This window comes from Pelmatolapia mariae, linkage group LG12, assembly GCF_036321145.2.
Source record: "Pelmatolapia mariae isolate MD_Pm_ZW linkage group LG12, Pm_UMD_F_2, whole genome shotgun sequence".
Classification (NCBI taxonomy): Eukaryota; Metazoa; Chordata; class Actinopteri; order Cichliformes; family Cichlidae; genus Pelmatolapia; species Pelmatolapia mariae.
This window is the reverse complement of record NC_086237.1, coordinates 6465527-6479882: the sequence shown is the minus strand read 5'-3', so window position 1 is coordinate 6479882 and position 14356 is coordinate 6465527. Positions and strand designations below refer to the sequence as shown.

Below are 14356 nucleotides of genomic sequence, written 5' to 3'. Positions count from 1 at the left end.
ATAATTGTACCAAGAGTTGTCACTTTCTCACCAAGCTTCTCAAAGATGGATCATTCCAGCCTTGTGCAGATCTGCAGTCTTGTCTAGAATGGTAAAATTCTTTGACACCTTTTTCATTTCTCAATGTGCTTTCTGCATTTAATCATTAGCTGTTATTAATCTCTGGCTGTCTTCCACAGCCTGTCTTTTTTTCTGTCTTCCTCGCCTCAGCCCAACCAGTTGCTGTAGACGACTGCCCCTACCTGACAATTCTGGCTCAGGGATAAAATATTTATTTCACTCAGTGCCATGCAAATCAGTTAAAAAAATGTATGAAGTGTGTTCTGACTGGTCACTGAACTTGTAGTTGCTGTTGACTCTGTTAGATGAAATGATATTTTGGCATTAGCAAACTGAATTACAGGTTCTTGTGAGGGGAAGGCATGTGGAATCACAAAGCTGTCAAACACATGAAACCAGACTTTCTGCACCTTTGAGAACCTCACCTCAACTGTGCGTCTGACTGGAGGAAATAGCTTTAGCACAGTACTACTGCAGTATAAGACAATAATCGCAGTTTTTGGAAAATACTTTTACTACTCCATGTACTTAAAACTGTCAGACATAAAGTCGTTGTAACGTACGACTTCTGGCTGGATTTCTTGTTGTTGGTTAGTGGTTTTAGCAGCATTTGTTACACAAGCACCACCTTGCAGGATGACACAATAGAAATAACTAATTCGGTTTTCTTCTGGGTACTCTGGCTGCCTCCAACAGTCCATGTGTGTCAGGTTAATTGTACAGGTACAGTAAATGTAGTGTTTGAAGAGTACACAATGTGAATGGGTGAATGTGACTTGTAGTTTAATATGCTTTGAGCAGCCAACAAGACTAGAAAAGTGCTATATAAGTTCCAGTTTAATCAGTGGTTTGCTTACAACCTGTAAAATGCAGTGTATGTTTCTTGCCCTTCCTTTTTGCTGTTGTCACATAGTCAGTTCAATGCCACTGGATAAACCTCAGAGCAGAAGATGCCTGTTTGATGCAGGAAGTGTACTGTGAAGGTGAGGTATTGAGGAGATGCTTGATGCTTGTAAAAGCTCGCTTACATGATGCACAAAGCCACCTGATAAAATCTGTCTGCAAAGACAAACTTTGTGGGTGGATTACATGAGTAGCACTAATGTTTTACTAACTTTGAAGTACAAGAATGAAACAGATGTCCCACTTAACACAAAGTGTTCTGTAGTAAACATAAATAAGGCCCATACAGTAAAAATATCTGCCACCCTGCTGCTGCTGATGAACTCTCTCTGGCAAATGCTCGACACTGCTTACGTAAATAGGCTTCTTTTAAAAAATGGCTCTATTTGCATGACAAAGCCCAATGGTTTCAGGGTGGTAGGCAGAAAGGAGAGGGAGGAGTTTGAGTCTGTAGCAAAGAGGAGGCAGGAGAGACTGGGATTGTTGGACAGATGCACTGGGATCGCCAGCTCTCTCCCAGCCAGGAGATCAGACTGCACTGCAGGGTATATCGAACGCTGTTGTTGAGGTATTAGCAGTACTAGTTTGGATTTGGGTTCCATTATCCAGTGTAGGTGGATCTTGTTCCCATATTACCTCACACTACTTTTTGTACTGGTTGGAGGAAAGAAGGGATTTAACATCTCCCATAAACTGGGAAAAAAATTAATATTTGAGAGCCAGCTGTTGAAGAGTGACACACGCTTGCCACCAGCATTGTCATGTACTACTCACAGCAGCATCTGAAATGTTTATGGCTTAAATGCTCAGAATCAGTGGCGTTTATCTAGATTTAGCAGAAATATAATTCATAATTGCACTGATGACCTGAATGGTTTATTACAGCAGAACGCTACACTGGCTTAGAGATGATGGGAACCCTGCTTACTGGACTCATACTCTTCCTGTTTGAGGTAATAACCTTCTCATTTTTCCATAATGATTTAAATGGATACATTTTTTTTGATGTGTGCTTTTTTCATTGTTGTTACCTTTTTTATGTAAAAACAAAAACCCCAAACAAACATTTAAAACATGGAATTCCAAATTACTGATGAGTATAGGTCATTTTTTAAATTTGGTATTTTGGTAAACTGGTTTTCTTTCTCCTGTAGGTGGGATGTGAAAGTGAGCCGACACATGCCGTGCCAGAAAGAGTAGAGGGCTCAAATGGTGAGAATTCTGGCTTCTCCACTCAAGGCTAAATAAAATCTCTATATTATCCATGTTTAATGAAACTTCATGTATATGTCTGACTTTCTAGGAGAAACACTGGTGTATCTAACACCACACTGGGCTTTCCAGCTGGTCAATGACTCGCTGTCCTTCTCTAGGGCCGACAGCTTCTGCAGAGGGCGGTTTAGCTCTCTCATCACCTCAGACCAGAAGGAAGTTTTGGAGCTGCTTCGGCAGGCTGGACTTCATTCATCCGTCTGGGTCAGGGATTCCAGCAGAGTAGCCTCCAAGCCTGTGGCACTCTCCCAGCAGTGTGAGTGAAAACGCAGTTTTAAGCTGCAGATTTTTGTTTTGTTTTGTTTTTAAGTAAAACACCTTTTTGTTCTCGTCTTTCAGATTTGCTGTTCTCAGCTCTAAAGTTTCCAAAGGAGTCGCGTGAGGGCTTTGCACACGTCAACAAGTCCTTCCCAGCCCTCTCATCTGTCAGTGTTTGTGTTCGAGTTCAGTGGGACCCATGGTGGAGCGAGGTGTCGACCATATTTTCCTACGCTGCACCTGTCTTTACCAATGAGTTCCAGCTGCGAGGCCAAGCAGACATGCAGGGTCGCATTTTGCTGGCGCTCATCATCCATGGGAAGCACCTACCATACAAGGCATCCTTCCCAAATGATGGTGCGTGGCATCAAATCTGTGTCACATGGCAGCGGAGTGGTGGCTACTGGGCTATCTATGTGGACGGAGACAGGAAAGACACAGGCTCAGGCACAGACACTTCTAGGGATATCTACGGTGATGGGATTCTGATCCTGGGTCAGGACCAAGACTCTTTTGGCGGGAATTTTACAGAGCCTTTCTTTGGAAATATAACTGACCTAAATGTCTGGAACATGTCTTTGGAATCACGCCATGTCCGTCTCCTAAATGAATGTTCACCAGTCACCCAGGACCTGCTTTTCAGTTGGAACCTTGAGCTCCTTAGTAGCCACCCTGTGGTCAAAGAGGTGCAGGCCCGTTTGTTTTGCCCGGGTAAGATGAAACCTTTTAAAATCTATAACTTAAATTTATTCTCTGCAAATAAGAGCTGTTGTATGTTGGTGTACTTTGTTGGCCTTGTCAACCTTGCTTTGGTGATTTTTGCCCTACTTTATGAAGGAGAAATACAAAGTAAAGCAGAGTAGCTTTTTTAAAAATATGCACATTGTCAGAGGGTTAAAGTCAAACTGCCTTGGAAAGCTAGCAGAGAAGTGTAATAATTAGACAGTGTTCAAATTTAAAAATGAATGACAACTAAAAAAATTAAAATGAAATATAAAATAGTCAAGAAAAAGACATCCCAGGTAGCGCAAACTATCCAGTAAACTATAAAGATTTGATCTAAAACTGATAAATATTTAAAATTATTGTAAGTTTTAGTTAGAAGTAACAGATAAACAATTTTAAATGTCACAGCTAAAACAGAATAACATACAAGCAACTGAAAGACAAATAAATAATGAATAAATAGTTAAAAATGTTAAATAACTGTAATAGCTAAACAGCTGTGATGAGTAAGTAGATTTAAGGTTAACAGGACAGCTAAACGTAATCTATGCATTTTATTAAAGAACTGAAAAAGCTAAAATAAATGACTAAAAAGTAATACTTCAAAATCCATATGTAAAGGTTAAGCTGGCCACGTGTAACACAGAAATATAACTGAATCCACTTCATTCAGTTTGATCTACTTTGTGGCAATTCACAACAAAAGTCAACCTGGTTTGGCCACCAGATGAACCAGGCTGATAGCCTAGCTTACAAGAACAAATAAACAGTTGAATGAGCTAACAGTAACCTATGAATACACGAGAGGAGAAATGTAAAAGGTAGTCATTGGATAAAACAGTCAAGGGGCTGAAATAGTTACTTTTTTGGGTAAAATAACAGTAAACAGTTAAAATTTTACTGATGTATAGTCATCAGTAAAATTAAACTATGAAAAATAATTACATCCTGTTATTCTAACTATGGAGGAACTGATTCTAACTATACTGTCTACACAAAAAAGAAAATCTTTATGACTATTTCATGTGTTCTTGCACAAAGCATCACAGAAAAGCCTTTCTGTCACATTCTTACTTTAGTATAAAACCATAGAATTAAATTTATACAGAAAAAGTCTTAGATGCTTCTAGAACTAGCAGAAAGAAAGTGTGCAGGGAGGGCTGGATGACTGCAGGGGATTCCCAGAGTTCAGTCAGTGTGTGTGTGTGTGTGTGGGGGGGGGGGCGGCTTGGGAAAGAACAGCTCCTAGCAGTGCTGACTACTCCCCCATATTTCCTCTTACTAGATCTGAGCACAGTTTTTTTTTTTAATATCAGCACTAAGATAGGTTTCATTGTGTTTGCACATTACCGAGATGCAATTTGATATAATTTAAAACCATTATTCAGTTTTCTGCTTTAATCAAATGTCATACCCTGTCCATTAATTCTCACCTAACAAGGCTTCAGATATTTTTTTCATACTAACTCTTGTCTTGTGTGACCATTGGTACGTGTTTGCAGCAGTGCACCAGCAGGTGGAGCTACAGGGCTGCAGAACATTGCAGGGCTCGTCAGCTCAGCTTCCACAGTTGGGTCTGACGGACTGCCTCGATCTCCTGCCTTTCATCTGCAGGAGAAGCAGAGGTGAGCTTCACAGGCTGTACGCTGCAGTGGTCTGGTACATGATGTGACTTATTTAACCTCTTACCTTCCACCAGTTTAAGCCATTTAAATTTGAGCGTTGAAGTCAGGTCAGGGTCACATCTTTCCTCTTTGCATGCAATTTTCAGCTGTGTTGGAAACATTTTGACACGTGAGCTGTAAAGATGGATTTGCTTTGTGAGAGGAGTTGATGCTGTACTCCTTCAAAAAACAAAACAAAACCAATGCCTACCAAGATGACCATGAAAATGATCCTCCATGTTTCCTATATTGACTTCCTACACTGTATTCACGTCTAATGAAATCTTCTGATTTCCCATTGCCCCTCCCACCTCCTGCCACCCCCTGCAGATGCTCCTGTTGTTCTTCATAGCTTCATTTTACTTCTCCTGTCAGCAGGAAACAGGAAGTCACAGATCTTTTTTTCCCTCAAGTTTCTTCTAAATGTTGATCAAAAGAATTGATCTATGGTAAAAAAAAAAAAAAAAAAATGGTTTCAAGCAGGGTTACTGGAGTTACAGTCCTCGACTGAGTATCAATAATGAGTAACAAAGTCTCAATTCTTTGCCTCCTGTAACTAAATCACACTATCTGAGCTTTAAGTGAGGGAGGTCACTTTTGATTTGAGTTTAGTATTGTACTCTAGGAGGTTGCAGCAGGCTCAGGACTGAGTAATGATCTGTGAGCAGCAGTGCATGCTGCCCTTACTATATATCACCTACATTCATGTCATATTGTTTTTGGCACAGAGCGTTACCTGAAGATGAAGCAGATGAGTGACTCTCAGAGCTCTCAGCCCACTGCTTTTATGAGCCAGCTGATGAAGCTCTCCAACCAGAGCCAGGTACACTTCTACATGTCATACTACATGCTTTATATGTTTTATAACTGCACTGCATTTTTTTATATCTTTATTTATATCTAGTAACATACTTTGCATTGAAAAGTATCAGGAGACTGGTTCCGGAGCCCACACCGTGGGTTGAGGTGGACTTTATCTAGCTGGTACCTTTCAGCTGCACTAACTCAGGCTCCTTCCGCACCAGAGAGGTGACATTGCGTGTAACAATTGCTAGTTTTGGTAGACAAGGATCGGTCCGCCAGGGTCTCTGCCCCTAGCCTCCCCTGGCCCAGAACACATTGCACCCAACCCCTAATGCGCCTCCTGAGGGTGGTGGGTCTACAGGAGGGTGGGCTCATGTCCCTTTTTCAGGCTGTACCCGGACTAATGCCTGGCTACCAGACACACACCCTACCCGGGCCTGGCTCCAGGGCAGGGCCCCGGTAGCCCTACCCCAGGCAGGGTGAACAGTTCCCTTGATCTCTGCTCATGGTGGGTTTGAATGACTCTTTGTCTGGTCTCCCCTGGTAGGGAGACCCTACCACAAACCCCTCCACCACGATAAGGGAGTGATTCACGGAGGGGTAACTGCAACATATAAAAATCAAATATTGATAGTTTGTCAGTGATGTACAGATCATGCTATCATTAGGAAATCAGATTGTTTTTTCTTTTTGTATGTTTTTGTGCAGTTAGTGTATCCTGCCAACTACATGAATCTGCATTTTTTTTAAATTAAAAATAAATCAGAGATGACGCTGACTAATAACATAACTATTATTTTTCACCTCCTAAACACATTGTGATTATATTGTTATTGTGCTATTTGTGATAATTGTGACAATAATTGTGTCCAGACTGTATCCAGACCTTTTACATTTGATTTCTTATTCTTTATTAGGCTTTTACCACTCAGGTGAAGTTTGTAATTTGGTGGCGGGAAAACAGGAAAACACCAATAAAAACGCATGAACTCAAATTACCTAATGTCACAGAAAGTTATTAGTAAATATTAATCACACTAAAAACTCAGTGTCGCTGTGTCCTCTCCTAGCTGATGCTGGGCCGGGAGCCATCAGGGCTGAGCAGCCTGGCCCAGGCATCTGCCCTGCTTGACGTCTCTGTCCAGGCCCTGGAGGACACCCGGGACGAGGGACTGCAGCCAGCAGACATGATGTCCCTCATACAGCTTCTGTCTCTAACTGCAGACGTCCCCTCACAGCCATTTACCCATGACACTAACTACAGCCAGGACAACATACAGGAGCTCAGCCAGCACTTCATCAGCTTGGCTGACAGCATCATCAGTGAAGAAGACACCTTAAAGTGGCAAGCCATCAAAGAGGTAGTTCATACTGAGTGACTCTGATACTGACTGTGTGTTTTTACCTGCAGTGTCACAATATCAGATTTTTTTTACACAACCTCAACTTGTCATTCAGACTGTACCAGAAGTGCTTAGAGTTCCTTGTTTTCCTGCCCTGTGGCAGTCCTGGTCAGGGTGTACCCGGCCTGTCAGCCTGTGATAGCTGGATAGGCTGCAGCAAGCCCACACTCCAGGATTCAGTGAACAGAAGGAAACTGAAGGATAAAGGGTAAATGGACTGATTCTTACATAGTACTTTTTTTACTCTACTTGAGTACTCAAAGCTTAATTTACCCTCATTCACAAATAAACACAGTCATCCTTCTCTTCAGCATCTTCTGTTTGAACAGCCAGTTCCTCTAAAACCAAAAATCTTTCTCTCTTTTTGTTATTAGAATAAACTTAAAGGTAGAAGCTGCCCAAATGATTACTTTCAGGATTGTTGGAAAGCACTACTTTTTCTAGTTTGCCAGAATCAGAATCAGAAAGACTTTATTTATCCCCAAGGGGCAATTAAGATACAGCCAGGGAAAAATGGGATGTGTCTGGCCCAAACCATAGCCTACGACAGTTATTCTAAACATTAGGGATCATGTTCCATCTCTCAGGGAATTAAATGCATATTTTGTTTCCAAATGTGTGCAATGTATGACTCTACATCTGACCTGATTACTATTGTACAGTCAGATAGAAGAATGTAGTTGTCAGCCTTAACCCACTCTTCCTTTAAGGATCTCCAGCTCAAGTAGTAGGAATAGATTTTCAAATAAATGGAATAATGGCAGCTTCTAAATTGAAAACAAGTCTTTAAGGGTCATTATTCTTTTTATATGCTGAAGAACTACTGTACATGCTTCTGCTGTAGCAACTGCACAAACTCTTGCTCTCTCTCTCTCGACGTGGCTAAAATGGACCGTCATCAAGGCAGGAAAAGTCTGCTTAACTCATTGTTGATTTTTCTGTTTGTTTTGATGTTTAGTACACTCTATATTTGGAATTAAAACTTTGCTACATGTATTTAAAGTAACTTGAGTTAAAGTAACTAACCAAATAGTGGGTTCACTGGTGATCTGTAAATTCACCGTGGGAGTGGATTTAAGAGTATGTGTGGTTCTCTATTCAAGAGCTGATCCTGATAAATTCAAAATACATTTAGAAACAAAAATGAATTCACTGTACTCTTCTATGATGCACACACAGCACACCAATGGGCTCTTTAAACATTTTTGTTTTGGACACAGATTCCATTTATCGAATTCTGTTATTTCCTTTGTGTTTAAGTATTTGAGGTATGAAGTACTAACCTTTAGAAAGCACCAAAAACACACAGATGTAACGCTTGTATCACCCACAGAAGTTGCATCCCTAAATATAAACAGTTAAATATAGATTTGCAAACCTTTTGTTAAGCCTATTGAAAATTTATTGAATTTTAAAGCATATGTAATTATCATAAAATTAGTTTCAGGGATATAGTCCTGATGAGTACCTCAGATGATTAAAGGGCTTCAAACTCCCACCCAGGGTGCTCAGGAACGTCTACCCTTGCATCCTGAGTTGGAGCATCACCTCCTGGAAGTAGAAACACATCTGATGGAACCATTTGGTCCTCAGGAAGGTAGTTCATTCAGCTAGTTCAACCTCCTGAATCTGCAGGACAGACAGCAAACGTTGCACATCTGCAGCCAGGAGGACAGCAGGGGAACCAGCCACCTTAATAACAAACTGCCATGTGTGAGTGCTCAGAGTAGAAAAGTGCTATATAAAACCCAGTCTATGTCACATGACCCAATCCCAGGTTCAACGAGGGCCAGCTATCTGCTGAAACCAGTTGGGGATAATGGCAAGAAAAGAGAGTGCTTGTACCTGAAAACTGAAATGTACTAAAGACGTGTAGAAATTGTTCTAGATGTCACTATGGTTTGCTGAATCCTATAACTGTGAAAAACTATTGGTACACTTTCTATTATTTATGGTCATCATATTATATTTATATTGATGGTCCATGGCCCACACCTTCCAGAATGAGACAGCTGACTCTTGATTGATCCAGGATTGGTGATGTTTCTTTCCTTCGTCAGATGCTAAATAAAAGATGCTACATGTTAGATTGGCTTTAGAATTCTGTTTGGAGGTTCCAAATAGGCAAAGTGATGAACGTGAATTTTACCCAACCTTTATACATAACCCTACATAGATATTAAATGACCTAATAGATGTTAAGATTATACCTCACACAAACGTGTCAAAAATTCAATTTGGTGAAGAGAACACTGGTCTAATCACTGCTCAGTATCAAAAGATAGGAAGTTTGAGGACCAAGATATAAGGCTGTTGTCCCACTTACGCTCCAGTGAGTGGTTTTGGCAGGAAGGAAGGTAGGAGTTATTTTCCTTCAAATCCACCAGAGGACAGTATGCTTCTATGGTCTGTGTTATAAGAGCTCAACATCAGCTTCAGTGATGAAGAACAGAGCTGATAAATTTAAAGTCTGCCTCCAAGTCATTGCTTAGTCATCCAGATTTTCCCAAATGTTCTCTAATTATTCAGTAAAAACATCCATGTAACCCTGTTCACACTCGCTCCACTGTGTTTTCCCTCATCTCTGTCACCAGGCTCTGTTATTTTTTCCTCCTCTGCTTCTGCACTATTGATGTGTATGGATCTGTATAAAGGTTGCCTTATGACAAGTGTTTCTCTCAGCACTTTGCCTCCCTTCCCCCTCAGGACTCTCAGTGCTCCAAGGCCAACTCATCGCAGACTCAATGATGAGCGATTTAAAAAAAACTGTGCATGTGCTCATCCAAAAACCTCCCTCCCTTGCTCTGCTCCCAGCTGTCTCCAAGGCTCAGTTCTTCAATGGGCAAATTGAAATCAGAATGCAGGTTTTCAATACAGACAACAGGAAATCTCTGATTGTACAATGCATTATAGGCCCATCCACTGAGGTGTGTATGTGCCCTGTTCAGCTACAACAGTGTGGGAAACAGTTAACGGGGATAAAAGTACTGTATGAATGGCCATTTTGAGATCTGCCTTCTTCAGTTTGATGACTGCCGTGAGCAGGCCATAGTGGGCATGTGTCACTGCTGCTAACCTGCTCGTGGTCTGTGTTTGAGGTGGTGAATGGCCCCATGGATGTGGTCAAAAGCATTGACCAAATGGTGACCAGCCTGAGCCCTCGCTTAATGGCAGAGACCAATCACCTAACCATCCGCAGCCCCAACATCAGTGAGTCTATCTCTCTCTCTGACACACACACACACACACACACACACACACACACACACACACACACACACACACACACACACACACACACACACACACACATTAGAATGGCTTAAATGTGAAAATAGAGCAGAGGAATTTGGACACAAAGGTATAACAGATTTGAGCCAGGCTCTGGCTTCATCATCAAGCAGTTTTAGAAAGCTTCTGAAAAAATGCAATTATGTAACAAATGACCTTCAGAAAGATGAGATCTATTCACCAGTGGTGACAGAAACACAATAATAGAACATAAAAAGGAGTTTTATACTGATAATCAAATACACGTTTAACAACATGATATACTATGATTAACTGCAGAATGTATCTTAGCTTTAATTTTAAGATTGTAGACCTTTTTTCCAGAGTGTATTCATGAACATGGATCATAAGACACTGTTTAACAAAACTATTGAATTAGCTGTTTAGGAACTACAGCCAGTTCAGTTGACAAGTATCATTTGAACTTTAAGGATGGTTTTTAATGAAATCCACTGTGGTGACGTTATTATTCAGACACTTATGGATTAAACTGTATCCAAACGATGTTTAAACTGATCTGTTAGACACTTCCTTATTGCACCGCTCAAATGGTAAAATCTGCCATTGTCCTGTAGATTTTGATGTCGTCAGTGCAAATATGACAATTAAAGCTGATTGGCTACTGCTTTAACAAATTCTCCACAAACAAACAATGCACACCTGTGTACCTGTGTTTATTTTAATGTCAAGTATATGCCTTCTCGTCTGCTGATGGTCACTTTGTATAGTAATTTTTCACCTTTCTTCACTATGTGACACTAACTTAATATGACACAATATATGAGGAAACAGAGCAGGGTTATTCCACCTGAAATCACAAAACAGTTGAACTTATTTAGAGCCCAGCCTGCCCGCTCAAGTCAACATACTTGGTGTCTAGGTGGGATGTTCTAACACTGAGAAGTTTCAGTTGCATTTCCATTACCCAGAATATTATGACATGTTGGGTGTATCACTTGGCTGCATGTCTGTCTATGGATGTATCTGTATCCATATAGATATTTAATTTACATTCTGTCTTTCTCCATTAAAATAACGTTACCATAAAATGCAAAGTTACAAATTCATCATGGAATGAAATCATTATTGGCCCGCTGTAAAGCAACACCATCAAAACAAAGTCTTACAGTAAGTCCAAAGACAAGGATGAGACTGGATTAAGTCCCATACAGAGAAGCCTCCAACAATCAGATGACCCCCCCATGAACAAGCACTGGCTGACAATGGAAAAGAAGAATATGAAGAATCACTGCAGAGTGACATCATTTTAACACTCTCAGCCTGTTACAGCCTGTCCATTGCTGTCATCTACTATCATCAGATCACAACAATCTCCTCAAGAAGCTTTATATTGTAAGGTTGCTTTATATTAACAACTCTACGAAAATACAGAGAAAACCCAACAATCAGGTGAAAAACAAGAAGAAAGAACTGGGGGGCAGCCATCTGTCACGATTGGTTTGGGATGAGGAGGAAGAGCAGGACAGAACACGGACTGTTAAAGAGAGCCAGGGATTAATTATAACAAACAATTGAATGCAAAGTGGTGGATAAACACAGAGAGGTAGTGAAAAGAGGTGAGTGAAGGAGAAACACTCGGTGCATCATGGGAAGCCCACAGCAGCCTAGGCTTATTGCACCATAACTAAGGAAGTATTCAAGGTCACCTAATCCAGGCATAACTATAAGCTTTATTTTTTTTATTTTTTTTTTTTTAAAAAGGAAAATTTAAAGCCTAATCTTAAACGTAGAAAGATAGTCTGTTTCCTGAATCCAGATTGGGAATTGGTTCTAAAAGACAGGGGTCCTGACAGCTGATGGCATGATAGCTGTTTCCTGTTCTCCTTTTTAAAACCCCAGGAACCACAAATAGGATCCAGCCTGAGGGGGAAGTGCTCTATTTGGGCGATAAGGTACTATGAGGTGTTTAAGATATGATGGGACATGATTATTCAAGACCTTGTATGTGAGGAGAAGAAATAAATTCAATTCTTCATTTGATTTAACCAACTGGGGAATAAACAGCGATGGAGACATGACAGACTGGAAAGACAAAGGACAAAGCACAGATCAGACAGATGGCAACAAGAGACATGAAGGCAGAACACAGAGACGAGACAAAGACAGACTGGACATGAAAAAGGGAACAGAGATGAAAGCAAACAAGAACCAAAACTAGAAACATAAGTAACAAAACTCAGATGCTCTCAAACTGAATACAAGTATTTCCTTCCAAAATTTCAATTCCAAAGAATCAATAACAAACACTGCATGCGGTCTGGATTTCTTGGGCTTGGGATAAAATAACATAGTATTTTTTTAATATATACTGACTGGATGAACACATGAATGCAGCATTGGTAGTAGCAATTAAAAAACACGATGGAAAAACAATAACCATGTAAACAATGCTCACTCTTAGCCTTGAAAAATAAAACATGGAGAAAATAAAAAATAAAATATGAGAGTAAAGTCCAAACTTCATCGAGCCAAAGAAGATTAGAAAAACTTTGACTGTTCAGAGCCAAATGTAAACATGGTCACTAACAAATTCTCTGAACTTTATTAGCCACACCATGAAGCAGCTGACCCCCAACCCAACAATCATATGACCCCCCCCCCCCCCCAGTTTTTCCCTGTATGTATTATTGTAGGGTGTACCTTACAATATAAAGCACCTCAAGGCGACTGTTGTGATTTGGTGTTGTATAATTAATTGAATTGAATTGTAATTGAATCATAGAGAGTCTGAGACAAGACTACAAGACAACAAAACCTCAAAACACAAGGTCGTGTTCAATCTCTTGTTATATCACTTCAGAGTTCTGGTGGAAAAATTATTAAGAAAATGGCAACTATGTAGCTTCTGGGTGACATCTTTAGTTTGAACTTATCACTAATAATAACATTAATAATAACATAATATTTAGTCTGAAAGTCACTGATACTAAAAGCAAAAGGACGCAAATGTGATCTCCCACTCACAGATATGTAATAATTACAGTCTAATATTCTGGTCTCATTTCTTTGTCTGGTTTGTTTTATCTGCTTTCAGGACTTTTTTAAATATCTGATGATTTTTGAGTTATGTAAAAATACTAAATTTTAAAACTTATAAAGCTTAAAGCACCTCTGCAACAAGAAACTGTCTATTATTAGATTAAAGTCCTGGTTTGGTGCAGTATAGAAATATACTAATGTTGCTACGAAAGATGTTCTATCTTAGCTGAGGTGGCAAAGGTACAGACATTTTTGTATTTATGTAGAAGTACAGATACTTGAGTTAAAAAATACTCCAGTAAAAGTTGCAGTACTGATTCTACTTCTTTACTCAAGTAAAAGTGAAAAGGTACAGTCTCTGAAATGTACTCAAAGTAAGAAAGCAAAACGTAGCTCCTTGAAGGACATCCATTATTATTCACAGGGAGAATGACTTTGTGTAATATTTTATTATAATATTATACTATATGTTATATTATATTAATGTATTAACTGCACACAAACAGTTTGTGTGTTTGCTGATGTTTGTTGGGCTGGGGGAAAATTTGTACAAATGTTACGTTGTGTAGAAACATTACTCATGTTTATTCCTCTAGAAGCTCGACTACAACATATGGACACGCGTACTCGGTCCGGCCCAATTTACCTGCTAAGTATTAACGCTATAAATGATACTGCTGAGCCTAAAGTAACGGGCCTGTTTTGAAAATGTAAGGAGTAGAAAGTACAGATATGTCTGTTAAAAATGTTGGGAGTAAAAGTAAAAAGTTGTCAGAAAAAATAATATTCATTTAAAGTACAGATAACTGAAAATTCTGCTGACATGCAGTAACAAAGTATTTGTACTTCATTACTTCCCACCTCTGTATCTTAGCTTTCTGCTAAGATGTTTTCAGTCCTCTTTGTAATTCACATTATTGTCATTATTTTGAGACTTTGGTTTAAACCTGCTACTGAAAAAGTGTAAACATGTGT

General features: G+C 39.8%; 1 protein-coding gene across 1 annotated transcript in view; it reads left to right on the top strand.

Moving 5' to 3' along the window:
* The first annotated feature begins 1871 nt into the window (after positions 1-1871).
* The window catches only part of adgrd2 (adhesion G protein-coupled receptor D2), a 57845-nt gene continuing 45360 nt past the window's right edge, over positions 1872-14356 (top strand). The window contains exons 1-8 of the mRNA XM_063490427.1: positions 1872-1916; positions 2118-2175; positions 2270-2491; positions 2575-3204; positions 4722-4844; positions 5612-5706; positions 6758-7048; positions 10189-10300. Of these exons, the coding sequence (XP_063346497.1) occupies positions 1872-1916; positions 2118-2175; positions 2270-2491; positions 2575-3204; positions 4722-4844; positions 5612-5706; positions 6758-7048; positions 10189-10300 (1576 nt within the window). The remainder of the gene's footprint in view (positions 1917-2117; positions 2176-2269; positions 2492-2574; positions 3205-4721; positions 4845-5611; positions 5707-6757; positions 7049-10188; positions 10301-14356) is intronic.